Source organism: Phoenix dactylifera, unplaced genomic scaffold (assembly GCF_009389715.1).
Source record: "Phoenix dactylifera cultivar Barhee BC4 unplaced genomic scaffold, palm_55x_up_171113_PBpolish2nd_filt_p 000388F, whole genome shotgun sequence".
Taxonomy (NCBI): domain Eukaryota; kingdom Viridiplantae; phylum Streptophyta; class Magnoliopsida; order Arecales; family Arecaceae; genus Phoenix; species Phoenix dactylifera.
Genome location: NW_024067834.1, coordinates 49973 through 67035, shown reverse-complemented (window position 1 = coordinate 67035; position 17063 = coordinate 49973). Strand labels below are relative to the sequence as shown.

At 35.8% G+C, this 17063-nt stretch overlaps 1 protein-coding gene across 1 annotated transcript; it reads left to right on the top strand.

The window, feature by feature from the left end:
• The first annotated feature begins 1332 nt into the window (after positions 1-1332).
• On the top strand, positions 1333-16904 carry LOC103703879 (tRNA (adenine(58)-N(1))-methyltransferase non-catalytic subunit trm6). Its single transcript, XM_008786903.4, has 13 exons — positions 1333-1617; positions 1734-1870; positions 3161-3281; positions 6013-6094; positions 6164-6234; positions 8471-8512; positions 10277-10401; positions 11764-11857; positions 14300-14493; positions 14583-14688; positions 14755-14860; positions 15052-15138; positions 16492-16904. Exons 1-13 carry the CDS (start codon positions 1478-1480, stop codon positions 16597-16599), a joined length of 1413 nt encoding a protein of 470 aa, XP_008785125.2. The 5' UTR covers positions 1333-1477; the 3' UTR covers positions 16600-16904.
• The last annotated feature ends 159 nt before the right edge of the window (positions 16905-17063 follow it).

Here is a 17063-nt window from a genome sequence, read left to right as displayed (position 1 = left end):
TGAGAGCCACGAGGAGAAGAGAGGGGAGGTGGACGATGACTCGAGATCTTGTAGAAAGTGCACGAATCTGGAATTCAATAGAAGGAAGAAATTCGAGTTAATCTAATTTGCCCTAAATGGATAAAATGTAGAGAGAGTTTAGCCGCGCATTATCTCTTGCATTGTTTAGTTTCCTCTTATAAAAATAATTTGCTGACACTCTGGAATTTAGGGCCATTTTCTTTCTATTGAATCCTATGTCATCCTTATCAAAATGGTGAGAGCCACAAGGAGGAGAGAAGGGAGGTCTTGTAAAAAAGTGTATGAATGGTGGACGGAGACTCGAGGTCTTGTAAAAAGTGCATGAATATAGAATTCAATAGAAAGAATAGATTATAATCTAATTTGCCATATACGGATAAAGTGTGAAGAGGGGTTAGCCATGCATTACCTCTTGCATTGTTTAGTTTCCTCTTATAAAAATGATTCAATGACACCTTGGAATTTAGACCATTATAGCGCGTCCCATGAACTTTTGTCAAAATGGTGAGAGAGCCATCAGGAGGAGGGCTGAGAGGTCGACGAGGGCTCGAGGTCTTATAAAAAGTGCATGAATCTCGATTCAACAAAAAAAAATAAATTTGAGTTAATATAATTTGCTCTATATTTAATATATAGATGAAGCATGAAGAGAATTTCGCCGTGAACTACCTCCCGTATTATCTAGTTCCCTCTTATAAAAATGATTCAGTAACATCCTAGAATTTAGACCGTTACATTGCGCCCCCAAACTCTTATCGAAAAGGTGAGAGCTATGAGGCGGAAAGCAGGGAAGTGGATGAGGCTAGAGGTCTTATCCACTTCTCCCCACCACCAACTCTCTCCCTCGCAATCTCGCGAGACAAGTATTTGCACATAGAATCATGGCTATCATGCAAATCATAAATGACCATGGTTGGCCCAAATTAGAGGACTGGGGAGAAAATTTGATCAAAGGTTTGCAGAAAAGCCGTTATACCCATGCCATAAAATGTGATGCATATGGCAACCGTTATACTATGTAAATGTTTCATACCAGGCCGGGCAGGCTGACTGGCCCGGCAGACATCTTAAACGGATTTGGGCTAGAGATGTTGGCCCAGACTTGTAGCGTTCGAGTTCAGTGGACCTACGTCCGCCGACCCCAATGTAGCGTAGCCTGAAAGCTTGTACGTAGTCATTCATCTGACGGCCCTTATGAAACCCAACACACTGGATCGGGCAACGTTGAGATTCGAGACACGGGAGAGATGTGATCCGAATCCTACGACTCCAGCGACAACCATCAACCATCGAGGGTTGATCCCCTCCCTCTCTCAAACCCCTCCTTCCGCTCCGCTCCGCTCCGGCCTCCAGGGTTTTTCTCTCCTTTCTGACCTCCGCGCCCCCAAGAAAAGGACGGCAGCATTTCCCTCCGAAGCTCCCACTCCAAACCCCCAGTCTTTACCATCGGTGGCCAATGGACGAAGAAGGCGGAGGCCATCAGGCGGAGGAGGCCCTGCGCCCTCCGAATCCGAGGACGACGTGGGAGGGCTGCAGCGTCCTCCTCGACATCAACGACGGCGACCGCCTCGTCTTCGCTCGGCTCTCCCCCGCCGCGTTCGTGCTTTTTCTTGGATTCTGGTTCTTGTATTTCTTCGATGGTTCAAGACTCACAGATGATAGTTTTTTCTTTCTTTCTTTCTTTCTTTCTTTTTTCGTGCCTTTTCTTGCAGGACTTTGAAGATTGGGAACAAGAAGTGCTTCTTGAGCCCCTTGATCGGTTGCCCCTTTGGCTCGTTGTTCCGAGTCGACACCGGCCCCAACGGTCCCCATCTGACACGCATCGCTTCTTCCTCTGCTCCGTCCCATGGTCGCTCTTTTCTTGACTATATTTTCGCCTTCTGGCCTTCGTCGTTTCTATTATTTCATTGTATTGCATGAGTTTATCCTCGAACACACACTTTCAAATATGAATGAAAAGGGCCTGAGCTCAGGCTTGATTTCCACCAGAGTTTAATAGCTCCACCAAGTTCAAGTTGTGGCCTTAAGCAATATAACTTTCTTTTTTTTTTTGCAATCAGTGGTGTGAGCGGGCAATTTATTCCAGTCAGTTTCTTGGACCCTTTTTTGGTGTGCTTGTTCATAAAGGTCTGTTCCTGCTTAAACATATCTATGGTGTTCTTTGTGTAGAACCTACCCAAAAAAATCACAGACTGCATGCCATCTTGTCATGATAATTCTGAAGCCGAATTCCACATCCCTTTTACCCAGTAATCCGTCAGTTCTAATCCATTCTTTCTAGGGACTGTCCATAATCTGCCTGCTTTCCATGGCAATTTAAATTCTTCTCGTCCTTCCTCCAAGAAACATCTAGATTCTTCTAGCTTCCTTTAATTCTTCTAGTGCAATGAATTTTAAAAGTGAATGTGGGTCGTGTAAGCTCAAATGCAGATGATGGATCAAACTAGCTCAAACTTAAATTCGACATAATTTGGACTTAACTTTGGCACTTGTGGGATAACCCTGATATTCCAACTAAGTTGATAGGATGTGCCAAAACTAGATTCGACCAAAATTGTCCAATGTTGTCTGCTTGCTTTGTATTGGATTCATATTTAATGTGACTCGAAGCTTCCCGACTTCTAATAACATTACCGAGTAACCAAAAACAAAATGTAGACCAATATTGGACATATTAGACCTAGACATGTTCTACATTAGCATTGCCTGCTTTATCGCTTGTGAAAATTTCTTCGCGTTGTCTCATTGGATGGATAATGAAAAGTTAATCAAATATAATGATCCCAAAGACTTCATTTACCTATGAACTTCTCTTACTTTGTAGTTGTAGATGGCCTATCATTATCCTGGTGGAATAAGATGCTTCTTCTCGCATTGTATTTTATGCTTTAGACTGGATACTGGAAAAAAGTGCATTAGATAAGACCCATAATGCTGTTTTGGCCATTTTATTTATTAGTATAGAATATATAGGTACACGATTAGTTACCTCTTAAACTTTAGTAAGAGTACAAACATGAAAGTTCTAATTACAACCAAAAGTTATGTTGGATCATGCTGTTATTTTCGTGTTTTGCTTATCTCCTTCTCTGACTTTTTTACTTGACAACTATTCTCACCAGCCCTTTGTTACCTGCAGATAATTGCATGCAAGAAAGTGATGATGGGCAGTCAATAGATGAACTTAAAGATAATAGATCATTGATTGACAATAACACAGCTCAAAATCTGTCTAGTGATGATATAGATGCAATGAGGAGGTTTGGAGATAATTTCTGTTGTCTTCTAATATTTTCTGTTATGTTTTGGTCATTTTTGTGTTAGCTCTGCATAAATTTATGTTGGTTGGAAATATTATTTCTGTCACTTGTTCATGTAATAATTGATGCACCAGGATCAAGGCCTTCCTCTTTAAGCATGTGTAAGTAGGTGTTATTTAGTGGACTAAAAATTTGTAGTATTAGAATATAAACAAGGAGATTCAAACATAACCACCTTCTAATGCTAGTGGACAACCAGGAGCCTATCTAGGACTTTGTTCAAGGGGAGTCTGCCTTTTCTATTTTACCAATTCAAAAAAAAAATGTTCAAAGCACCATTACTGCCGTCAAAACCAAGTTATTGAATAATGCGTACTGAACTTTAATGCAATTCACCAGTCATTCTCATTCTTTCATAGGCCTATTGATTGCAAATTTTTAGGTAATTAGATTATTTATTAGCTGTTTGCTGATTTTTGAATTCCAAAAGAACATTGTGAACTTATATGAGAAATTCACAAGTTACTAAACTAGGGATGTTATCTTTCTCCTTCTCCTGCCTTCACACCCCTCTTCACCCTCAACTGCTTCGTGGAGCTGACCCTCGACTATTTTTCAATAGGATCCTCCCATGCACATGCAATACATGAAAAATATAACAAAAAATAAAAATTAAAGGCATAATTTAATAATAGACAATTATTGATTTTTACTGTATGTTAAAAAACAAAGCTAGTCCTTTTGAAGCCAAAGTTATGTATTTGCTAGATATTATCACCTTAGATAAATTTACTTTTTTGAGAGTTTATTTGATATATAATTTAATTTTATTTTTTGAAAGCATAATTTAAATTACTGGATTTTAGTTGAATTAAGAAAAGGATATGATTGGATCCTAGACAAGGTATGGGAAAGCTATACTTCTGTCTAGAAACACTATAGGAGATTTTTGCATAGAAACTTTTTAAAATTCAAAACAAAACGATGTTCAAGATTTTCAGTTGTTAGTGTTGGAGTTTAAAATTATAGGATTGGGTTGTCGAGATATGGATGGCTAGGGAGCAAAAAATATGTACCATAATAAGGTGTTAGACTTGAGATTTGTAGCGATAATAATAAAATTCTTTGTTTTTTGTGTAACTAATTAGTATTCCTTCAAAGGTCAAATTTGATAGATTCAAAGGACCCCAGACGCTCTTTTTAATATACACACACACACACATGTACATGCATATGTATATCTATATGTGTATGTATGTGTATATGTATATATGGATGCATGTGTATATAAACATATATATGTATGTATATGTATATGTATATATATATATATGTATATATGTATGTATGTATATACATACATACACATGCACTAGCAAGTAGGCATGTGCAATACACGTTTAAGGGAAGAGAGGAGAGAGTGAGTAGTTGTCCAATTTGTTTAAGAGTCAAATATGAGACCAATATGTTTAAGAGTCAAATTAAAAAAATAGAGTCCAATTTGTTTGGGACTTTTATGAATGAAGTCCGATCTGATTGGGAAAGGAGGAAAATATGCGTGCGGTAGTTAATGACAAGAAAACTTATGAGATAGTTAATGTATTTTTAAGATAAACAGGGGTTATTCTCAGTATAATAATTGACAAATGGAATAGGAATATTCGCTGATTTCAAATCTGTCTTATTATATGTAGTATATATGTATGCATGTATGTATATATATTAAGGACTCAAGTCCCGATAGGACGTCCCGTGGGACACCGGAATGGAGTACCATCCCGAGTGTCAGGATACAGCCGTCCTGTCATTGTCCCAGCGTCCTGATTAGTATGTCTTGAGACATCCCCAGTACCAAGTATCTGGACGGGGGCATGTTCCGTTCCGTGGAAAAATCAGGACAACCCTGTCCTACAAAATTTAAAACCTTTATATATGTGTGTGTGTGTATGTACACACCTCTTGATTTGTACATGTGCATATCCAATTTGAAAATATCAAATTTTTGTTATCAAGACTTTAAGGTCCAATGAAAATATATAGAGGCTCTACGTAATAATAATTCCCCCGCACCCTCTCCCCCCCTCCCCCACCCCCCCCTCCTTTTCTGTCTCTATGCATTGGGGGTGACACTGGTGGGGTGTTTTCAATTGCATCTATTGGTCATTTTCATGTAAATTATGTGACATGGTAGTGGATGAATTTGAATTTACAAGATGCTAAACCATGCTGCTACAGAACATGGCTCATTGTAGGTATTAATAGAAAGCAAAATTGAATGAGGCTTACTGAAGGTTGGTGGAAGTAGCTACTTAATTATGGATGTACCTTTTTGGGTAAAAAAACCCATGGTATGTTGATTGTGATATTCTAATATGCTGAAGAGACTTCCTTCCCTTGATGAACTCGATGTTTGAAATGTCAATGCATCTGTGATGCTGTTAATCATTGACTCTACTGAGGTTGCAAATTATTAAAGTAATATATGAATGCGAAAAAAATGATAGTCTTTCCTCATTAGTTCAATCTGGCTTAACAGATATGAAGGTTGCAACTGTAAGTATCAATTCTTGTTTGAAAAGCAATTCTCAGAATTCAGTTGGACTTTATAGTAAATAGAATATAAAACTTTCGTTTTTAACATCATCAAGTGTTCATTTATCTCAGTGTCTAATTATTATAAGGATTGGTGGACCCAGTTTATTGACATTCAATGTTTCTTTTCTCTGATCAGGGAAGGTGCAACTGGTGATGAAATTGTGGAAGCTCTTATAGCTAACAGCTCAACATTTGGAACGAAAACAGCTTTTTCACAGGTGAGTGTAATGTCAAAGTTTAGGAAGCCTTGTTCTTTGAAAAATTCTGATCAAAAAGTCCATCTGCAGGAGAAATACAAGCTCAAGAAACAGAAGAAATATGCTCCTAAGGTACTTCTAAGGCGCCCTTCTACTCGAAGGTAATAAAACTGTCATTTAAAGTTAATTTCGTTTTGTTTTGATGTTATTTTCATGCATTGACTGTAATAAATTCATTGGAAGGTAAGCAAAATGAGATTCACCAGTGTCTAAATAAAACTTAATGTTTTTCCATTAAATGTTTCTATTCAGCATCATAAGTATTTTCTTGATCTATTACCTTTGAGTGGAACTCAATAAGACATAGAGGGATGCAGAGTTTTTTCAGTATGGTGTAATTCAAAGTTCACAAACTCGGTTCTGGAACTTGTTCAGGTACCATCTTAGTATAATGTTAGTACACCCGGTATAAGGGTTTGGTTTGGCGTACTTATATTCGGTATGTCCCTTGCACCATGTCCCGGTTTGGTACCGGTACAGTATGGTGTGCTCAGTATGCACCGGTATGGTATATCATGGTGCAATTTGTATGTTCAACAACTACCCAATCAACTATTGCAACTTAATTTTTAACTATTTTTCTGTGTGACATATAATCAAACTTTCCTATATGGGTTATTGAATTAGTTTGATTCTTGATGCATATTGACGTCTGGTGTTTTTCGCTTGTACATGATCCTTTATAAGGGAGTGTAACAATTAGATGTCTGATGGAAGCTGGCATAGTTTACAAAGAAAATGATTGGGAAGTGAAAGGATTTTTCTATGGATCTTGGAAATAAAACAACAAAGAAAGTAATGTGTGATGCATTTGTTAGTGCCAATTTTCAATTATGATCCTGATTCTCTATTTGAAAACTTTTATAACTGTTATCATGATAATGCACTACCGGCTCCAAAGGAAATCGTATGCTATGGTTTAGAATTAACCATTATACAAAATTCCCTTAAATTTCATCTTTCAGTCTCAAAGTTACAAAGTAAAATGTTGTTTCCTGCTGTAGGAGTGCTTTTCTTTTCCTTATAATGTGAAAAGTGATTTATAATTCTCAGACATTTTAGTTTTCTTTTCTATTGATATTTTAAGGGAACTGATGGTGATCACAGTGAGGAAATGCTGCATTTTTTTTTCTTTTAAATTTAGTTTAGGATTTTGATTTAACATCTATCATCGTTTTATGTATCACCACACTCTTTTGGAGAGCAAACAATTCAAGATTTTAAATTGGACATGCATAACAATGCCCAAAACTATTATGCATATGACAAGGGTTTCTTTAATCAATTCAATTGTTCTTGGCTAAATTAGTAAAGCTTTCATTTTATCAAACCAGTGTAAACACCTAATATCTCAAAAGAGTTGTTCTGTTGCAGATCTATAGATAATTTAGCAAAACCATCCAGGACATTAGTTTACAACATCTTAAACTCTCAGTAAAAAGTAAGTTGGAAGAATATTTGAATGACTCATTATTCATATCGATGAATAATTATCATGTTAAGCTTTGGAAAGCTCCTCTTGACTGTAGTATTCTTATTATATAGTGGGCTCATTTCCTGTGACATTTGTAGTCCACATAATGTGCTCATTTCCTGTGATATTTGTACTCCACATAATGTGCTCATTTCATGTGATATTTGTAGTCCAACAGTGCATTAAATAAATAGAAGTACTGTTGGAAATAAGAACTTGAAAAAGATATATATTTAGAAGTGCCATTTGTGCCTCAGTAAGAGGTATCATTCATGCTAATTGTAGGATATTTTATGATTTTTTTTGCAACATTTTTTGATCTATTATACTATTTATCCAAAAGGCATTTTTATAAGATTTTGATAACACATTGGACTTAAAAAAAAGAAGAAAACTTGATACTTTTTAAGCTTTTCGGACAAAGTCACATCTAAGCTAAGGTACTTCATATACTATCCTGTAGGGAAGGTTACATTATTCCTATTATTTTTTATTGCTTTAATTAATAGTAAAAAGAGTAGACTTTGTTGAGGCTATAATTATTTTCTTCTCATGTTTGTTACATCAAAGAATACATATTTCTCTTCTGAAACAATTATGGTAGTAGATTCTAGATTTTGAAATATTGCAACGTAATCATGCTTCATGATAGATTAATATAAATTAAAATTTTAGGAGACAATGTCATGCTTGTTTATGGAGTGTATTATCTTAATGATACCACCAACATATCTTTTTATGCTGGAACCAGGTTTACTTTGGCATGAGTGTCTACTGATTCTTTTTTTTGATCTGCGATCGAATTTATTTGTGCGTGTAACTAAATCCTTTTCCTTGTTATGCTCCTTTTGTTTGTTTTGCAGTATATGTGAGACATATTTCAAGAAATATCCTGCTCGGATAGGGTAACTATAATCAAAATTCTTGTATTCTTTGTTCCCTCTATTTGGATATCAGTTGTTTGTGGCATTGCTTTGGAGATATAGAAATATAGTATGTTGTAGGTGCTCAACCATGACAGAAGGAATAAAAATGTTGTCGTCTTGTCGTGTATTTTGACGAGTTAATATGTGGACAACATTTTTGTTTTAATTCTAGACTTTGTATTTACAATTGCTTGAGTGGGTTATATCTTGGATCTGTCTTGCGCTGAATAGTTTGTATTTGTATTTTTTTTGTAACCAACAAATAGCCCATTAATTGAAGTGGGTTTTACAAGGCTTGCTTTGCCATTCTCTTCTGTTGAGGATCATATTCTTTGTGAAGAGATATATCTGTTATTCAGTATTTTTTCATTGCCTATGATTTTGTTTGTATATATGACTTGTTTTAGTTGCTTATGTTTGTACATGTGCATTATATGAATGCCATATCAAAGAGGTGATGACTCGTTTTAAGTGTATGTGTTGCAATTACTCTTTGATGGATTCACTGAGTTATTCTAACATTCAGACCTTCGCTCTTCAAGCCCCATGGTCTTCGAGACATCGATTGAAATATTGCACATCATGCATCTTCTTGATAGGACCATCGTGATAAGAATCAAGGTTTAAAGTGCTGGTACCTGTACAGTACCTTACTAGTACAGTACAAAACCAGTATGATATGGTTCTGAACTGACACATGGTATGCCTCCATATGTCAGCTTATCGAAAATTAGGTATTGCACATATGTTGGTATGGTGCCAGTACCTTACTGGTGCAGATTGATATGTGGCAGTACTCAAATCTTACATTTTGCCTACCTGTGCTGATGCTTGGCACACACTAGCATGCAAAGATGGTCAGATATTTCAGAGTCCAGTATTAAGATGCTCAGATGCTTTTTTTTCTTTTTTTTTTTTTGAAAGAAATGGAGCTATTTTCATCATTTCATACTATTGTGTGTATTTTGAACATATGAAATTGATTTCTAAGTAATACATCATTATAATTATTTGAAAATGTGTGCTAGTTATTGTACGGCATACGCTTTGTGTAGTTTTGAATTATTTGTCATATGAACCAAAACCTTATTGCTACATTTACATTTTGATGACATGAATAAGCTCAAGATTCATGGTAAAAATTATTGGATATATAATTGTATCTGCAAAGACTAAAATGGTGTAGTTTTACTTGTGCTGCTAGTATTGTGGGAAGCTTGTATATAGGCTGCACAACTCCTCACACATGCACTAATTCAGCCTTGGCGCTCATTTACTTGAGCGTGAATCGTAATTTGCTTCAATGGTCATAAGATGTGGAAGTGGTGTGTTCTAATGAATTACGACTTTTTTGTAAGTATGTCAGATGATTTTGACATCATTTGGTTGGCCATATCTATAAACTAATGGGAAAAAAACCATTAATGAGAAGTTGCTGATTATCCAATTAATCCAATCTAAATATTTATATGCTTTCAACAGGGCATTCTCAAAGTTACAATTGATTTAATGTGCTTTATTTATTGTCTTTTTTCCTTAATGAAATAAAAACTGTTGTGTATGGTAGCATCTCATCTATGAGTGTCCTTCAATTTAATAAAAGAAATTGCCATGACATAATATTGTTTCTGATAGTTGCGTGTTTACTTGTAGTATTAGCATATCCCCTTAGCAATAGCTGATAAATTATTGCTTGATAAGCACCATTTTTCTCCATTGATGTTCTCCTTTTATGATTCTTAGGTTTTTGCGCATGGACACACTATCTCTCCTACTTTCAATGGCTAATGTTGGTGCATACTCAGATATCCTTGTGGTGGATATGGTTGGAGGTCTACTTACTGGAGCTATTGCAGAACGATTGGGAGGTAGTTCTATTTTTCAGTATTCATGAAGTTCTGGATTTAGATTGGAAACTGTCAAAAGGTTTGTACCACAATTATTTTGTACCAAGTACTTCCAAAAATGACTGCCATATCATGGTTGGTATTGTTGGGGAGAAGAGACACAGTTATGCTTAAAATGTACAAAACATTGGCTAAGGCTACAATAAAAGCTGACTACAATAGATGACTTAATACTAGTTGTTCTTGTTTTATGAATTAGTATTGATAGAATACCGAGTTTAAACTTGTTCACATTATTTTCTGCGGAAATTAGTATTCCAAATTGCAAGTGTTGCATGGACAGGGATATGAGAATCAGATTCAAACATGTATGCAAATGTCTGGCTGGAGAGGAGGAAAAAAAAGATACGTGGGTTACAGAAAATGTAATTTTGACTAAATTATAATTGTGCTTTTAAATATTATTTATGTAAATATTAAAAGAAAATATTAAAAAAAGATATTGTTTGTTAGGATGTTTAAATATATGTTTCTCAAACTTTCCAATTAACTCAAGGATATAAAAAAATATTTTGCTAAATTGTTTCAATGCTGTCATCCTTGACTAATCTCCCAAAAAGAAACATACTCGTTCCTAACATCAAAATTGAGGATCGAACTCATTGTTCGAAGGGTTGAGTTTCTCTTCCAATCTTTTAAAGTGGCTACCATAGAACTTCCCAAGTATCCAAGTGTTTGATAGATATCTGACTCAGATACATAACCAACATGGATTTTTGAAATTGGACATGAGATTGTAGCTTCAACTCCAATCAAAATCAACAATGATGTTTGTTTTAGGCATATTTTTAAGTTAAATAATTAACTAAAAAAGTCAGTGTGACTAATAAAATTGATGATAATTACTTTTGGAGATTAGAATTAATTAAGATATTATTTTTTATGTAAACTGATTCAGGTAACTGGTTTACTATGTCCTTTCCTATGAAGCATTGGGTTATGATGCATATTATGCATCCCACGGACTCATGCAACATGCACAAATACTAGAACTCAAACTGCAATATGCTATTCATGAATTGGTCCCATGTTTCTGGTAAGTCACAATGTACAATTGTATTGAGTGACGGCTATTATCCTAGTGAAGTAGTCTGGGAATAGTTCCATGTTTTAATAGGTTTTCTTTTCGTACGGTTAATCTTTTTGCCCATTTAATATATGCAAAGTACTGTTAGTGAACTATTGTAGCTCTTATGTGTTTTTACAGTTGTCCTATATATGAATTTGTTTTCTTCTTCAGGATGAATCATACTATGTAATTATGCATGTAGCGAGGATTGCTGAGAGTACATTAAAATGTGGTGCCTGTTGTCCATGTGACAGGTATAGGCTACATCTGCAGTACTTATTTTCGATCAATGTCCTACCCTTCAGATATAGTGAGAATGTTCAATTTCAATAGTGAAACATTGAGCAGGTATGCATTCTTTTGACAAGTATAATGATTCATCTGTAATCTATATTCAATCTGCTAGCTAAGATTGAGGGAGGAGTGAACAAGGAAATCTCTCCTTTTATACACAAATCAATATGCCAGCTAAAGGAATTTTATTGTGCTGTGATTAAAATTTAAATAGGTAAATCTGGGTTCGCTTGGCTTGTTCTGGTACAGTTTGCGGTATAGTTTTAGCTCATACCATAATAAATCATTTCTTTGTGTTACTTTCAGGAAACCTTGTTGATAGCACAGTGACGTGTTCAACATTTACACCTAGGTAAAAAATAATAATTAGGTGAAAGGTTAACGAGAAATTCAAGAAGTTTGGTGATCAAAATTGAAATAGTAAGGAACATTAAAAATATTGAGAGCTTGCAATAAATTGCAAATTCGGAAAAGTTTCAGAATATATATGAATAGCAAAAAACCAGAACTTTTGCAAGTTGCCAACAATTCAGAAAAGCATTGTTCTTTCATCACATCAATTTAAATTCAGAAAATAACCTAAAAATGGAAAAATAGAAAATGATTAGGAGAATTTTTCAAAAAGTCGGAGTATTCTGTTAATCGAATCAACAATATGCTCAGTTAGATGAATTTTCTATCTCTTTTGCTTGAGAAAGATTTGCTGGACTTGGGAGATTTAGTTGGCATAATTGCGTATGAATCAGATAATAACTTTTAAAAGAAATCCCAGAGCTTGGTATTCCAATTATAAATGGTATTATGCCATTGTTGGATGAAATGGGAGAGGAACGGAAGATAGAATTTCAAGATCTCATCCATGGTTCTTGTAAATCAGAATTATGCCCTGTAACTCAAAAGGAATATTGTAAGGTTATAGAACTTTTACATCATCATGCTAATGGTTGAAGGAGATTGAGGTGGTATGAAAGATGTTCACCTATTTTAAAAATTAAAAAGGCAGCTTTTAGTCTGGTGGAAGGGATTAATGATGAACATCAAGAGAAACTCTCTTGTTGTCGTGTGTTCAAAATTTTCTTTCATTTGTTAATGTCAATAAGCAGATCGTAGAATTCGTGGAGTACGTGAGACAAAAGGACTGTAAATTGCTTGGATGTGGGAACATAATCTATTTCTTCTTTCCATCATAGGGTAGCTTGCTCTGCTGATTCTTAATTATGTTTTTATTGTACTAGTTTCCTCAGTCTTTTGGCAATTTACCATGCTACCTGTGACAAGTCTATTCCATCAAAAAAAAGAAGATCTGTGACAAGATGAAACAATCAATATTTTTCATAGTACCATGAATATTTATATTGCACCTTTTTGCTTGGCATGCTATGATGTATGGGCCTCTTTTCTTTTTAAAAGGTGGTAATAAATGTTATGTAGCATTCAATATCATGTGTCAGAAGTGTCAGGCATGACAATCTTAAAAGGTTTTTAATTAATTTCCTATAGATACTCATCCCATGACTTGTGTTCCTTATGTGAGTAAATTTGTCTTAGCTCTTTGGTTAGTCATATTCATCAGTGGAATGGTATTGCTGAGTGAAAATGTTCTTTCATTTCAAGTGCAGCCTTTGATACTTCGTATATCTGTTCTGGTAATTTTTACGGAGGCTGTGTAGATGTTGGTTGAGCTTATCATCCATACTATCTGCTAATTAGTTGTAATAATATTTGTCCTCTCAATCTCATCTTCACATGTTCTGCTGCACCTGTTTGTCCTTGTTGTCTACAGCTCACTCAGCCATGTGTGTCTAACTACATACTAAACATTAAAAGGTGCCAATATTACAATTCTTATGCATGGTGATTGTGAGGTGCTAGTAATGCAACCCTTATTCATATCCTGTGCTGTGCTATCCCTCTTCACTCCCACTTTCTACTGCTGATAACTTTGACTTCATCTTTATCCCTCAGGTTGTCTAGTCTCCTTTGGCCTATTAACACTTTTGCTCTTCTCTCGGCCTACCAGTATTTCATTTTGTTCTTATGGCTTATCAAAGTTGCTTTCTTACTGGAATGACCACTCTCTAGTCTCTATTCTATCTTCACCCCTCCAAATGTTTGTATCCCTTTTGCAACTGCCATCCTTGTATATGAAATACTTAACCAGACGATGCTTAGTCGCTTACTCTTATAATTTTAATGCTTTCTTGCAGATGTTCGCTCCTTCCATTAGCCACATATATATTGTTAGGCGAATGGCATTGCTCATTGGCATTAGGCTATAGCCAAGTATTCACTTCGCCTTATTGCACCCACTTAACAAGTTCCCTGATTGGCTAACAATGTTCCTAATTCATGCAAGTGGTTATGCATTAACTTATTTGATGGAGATTTAACGATGAAATAGTTGTCTGACCATCACTTTGGTTTATGTTGATTATTAAATAAGTGGAAATCAGTGTCTTTTGCAAATTCAGTTGTGTGGTGTTCCATCAAATGCAGGATTGTTCAAGCTCCTTTTTCTGATCTCTGTTCTTCAGAAAACCTTGACCATGAAAACTCCAAATCACATGAGAATATCCAATCTTCAGAAATACAATCACAAACCAAGGATTCTTTGCTGACTGAATGTGCTTCCAAAAGTTCAATAGCTTTATCTGAAGATCCTGTTGTCCAGGAAGGAGATTCTTTGTCAGGTGAACAGTTATCCCCCAGAAGAAATCATTTTTTTTGTTTGTTTTTCTGGAAGTGATCTGCCAGATGTTATGAGTACATGTCATTGTAGATTGCCGACATGGGGACAACTCTTCTAGAGGTTGCAAGTCGGTCAACCCGGGGAGGAGAGCGTCACCAGAACTTATAAAGTTATGGAAGGAAAAAGGCTTTAGCAGGTAAGGCATAAACTGAATATGGTTAAGGCAAGATCTTATTTTCATTGTTGGTAATTTGTTGTGTAGCTTGATGATTGCTGCTCCAGAACTGGAGGTGGGGAGCTTAGTTCAAGATCTGCTACCACTTTTGTCATATTCTGCACCATTTGCAATTTATCACCAATTCCTTCAGGTGACTATATATTTTGTATGATTAAAGTTAGCAGTTATTTCATATGCAAGCTACACCAAAGGAGTACTCACTTGTGGCACCATGTCCTGTTGGCTTGTTCATTTTTGTTATTAGCTGTCTCTTAACCGTGCAGTTGGAAGATTATTTCTGTTTATTGATCTTACTTATCCTGTCGGTGGTTAAATATGCAGCCTCTTGCAACATGTATGCATAGACTACAAACTTCGAGAATGGCCATTAATTTGCAAATTTCAGAGCCTTGGCTTCGTGAATATCAGGTCAGACTTTCTAATGTGGTTACATGTAAAGCCATTATCCTACCATTAACATGTAAGTGCATACGCACGTTCGCTAGCATGAGGTACAATTTAGATCACTAAAAGCAGTAACGGACATGTATATCTTTATTTTCTTTTTCTTAGTGTCATCTATCCATGGCTTATAATTCTTGTTCATTCTAAAGAAACACATGTTTAGTTCAAATCAGCAAGCTTAGCCACCATGGGACTTCAGAAACTTTGTGCAACCATTACATTTTTCTTACCTGTAAGAGGACATCATAACAGAAAGCTAATTTTCAGGGTTTTGCCATGATGCCCCCTTATGGGTAAAAAGCATTGTTCATTAGATATCTTGTGCAACATCATCCAGTCACCATTTGCTACGAAACTTTCACCAAAATCTTAGGACGTTTGTGACTGTTACTGGAGAGATGAGTGTCTAAGACTGATTCTGTTGTTTCCATGTTTGGTTATCTTCAGAACAGCCATAGAGATGCCTCCCAGCCACTCAGTCAAGTTGTTTAACAAATTATAAAATATCGAAAGCTCACAGGCCATGATGACTCAATAATGTGCTTCTCCACCGTTATTCAATGAAACTTTATACTTTAACCTTTTTTCTTGTGTTAATTCTAGCTGACCCCTGTTGACCGGTAGAGTTTGTCTGGGAGAAAAAAGCTAGTATGTTTAGAGTAGTGCAAGTTTTTTTTTCAATTCATCTGTAGGACAAATGCATAAAGCCATGCAATCCTGAGTCAAAGTATGGTTTTTAAGTGAGTATTTACAGTAGCACCATCTGAAGTCATCATGTGTTGATTACTGCTAGAGCTGCAAATCAGTTGATACCAACTCACTTTGTTGCAACACTATTTACTCCAGATCTTGCTTCTTCCTTCGACACTGCCTTCTCCTTTTCCTCCCCTTCTTTTTTGTTATGATGATTAGAAAACAATGCTTACAGTGGTGACAATGCACTTGGTCTTCCAACAAAAATTGCCATGTTGCTGGCCTAATCTGACCAACGTCAGATTCAGAACACCAACACCTATCTGGAAGTGCAAGATGACCAACACTGGCTAACTAATCCATGGTGACATCATAGTATTGAGAGAAATGATGTTAACCCTAAACTCCAGCCAGGTCATTGTTTCATCGAGAATTTTGGTTCTCACTGTTAACGACATAGATAGTAAACTTTCTTTAATAGGTATTGATATATCCTTTTAGTCTAACTTGGTTATAATGCATGTTAAGTAGTCTTGGTCTTTATATTTTAGATTCAAGGTAAACATTTTTGGTGGTACGGATGCCTTAAATGAATATTTCTCGTTTTTCCAAATGCTGATGCAGGTTCTTCCTGCGCGTACTCATCCAATGATGCAGATGAGTGCATTTGGTGGTTACATTTTAAGTGGAATTAGAATTTGCAGCAGCGAAGCTGGCAATGGAAATAATTGACAGCTTTGATCCCAAGGCCTTGTGTTGTTTTCTTAGCAATCAGGAAAATGCAGGCAAGGCTAAAGCAATAGACGCACCTTCTTGGAAGACTTCCATAACAACGCAGACCAGATGAGGTACTCCTCTCCTAATTTATTTTCTTGTAGAGAGTTCTATCTCATCCCAATGGGATGTGTCTGCGTTTTGTATTATTTCTAGTATCACATTTCCTTGATAATTATAAGATGAATTTTGTAGCCACTTGGGATGAGTACAACCAGCAAATATATTTTTTGATATTTATATGAAGTTATTTTTATTGAACTGGAATATGACACATGCGATGCTTGTGCTGTGAAAAAATATAAATAAATAAATAATAAATGTTAAAGGATTTGAACCCTTGACCTTAGGGTTTAGAACCATACGATCTCAACTACGCTAGTGGGGCGTAGGGTTCAGAAACGCATGGCTGGGAGAAGTGC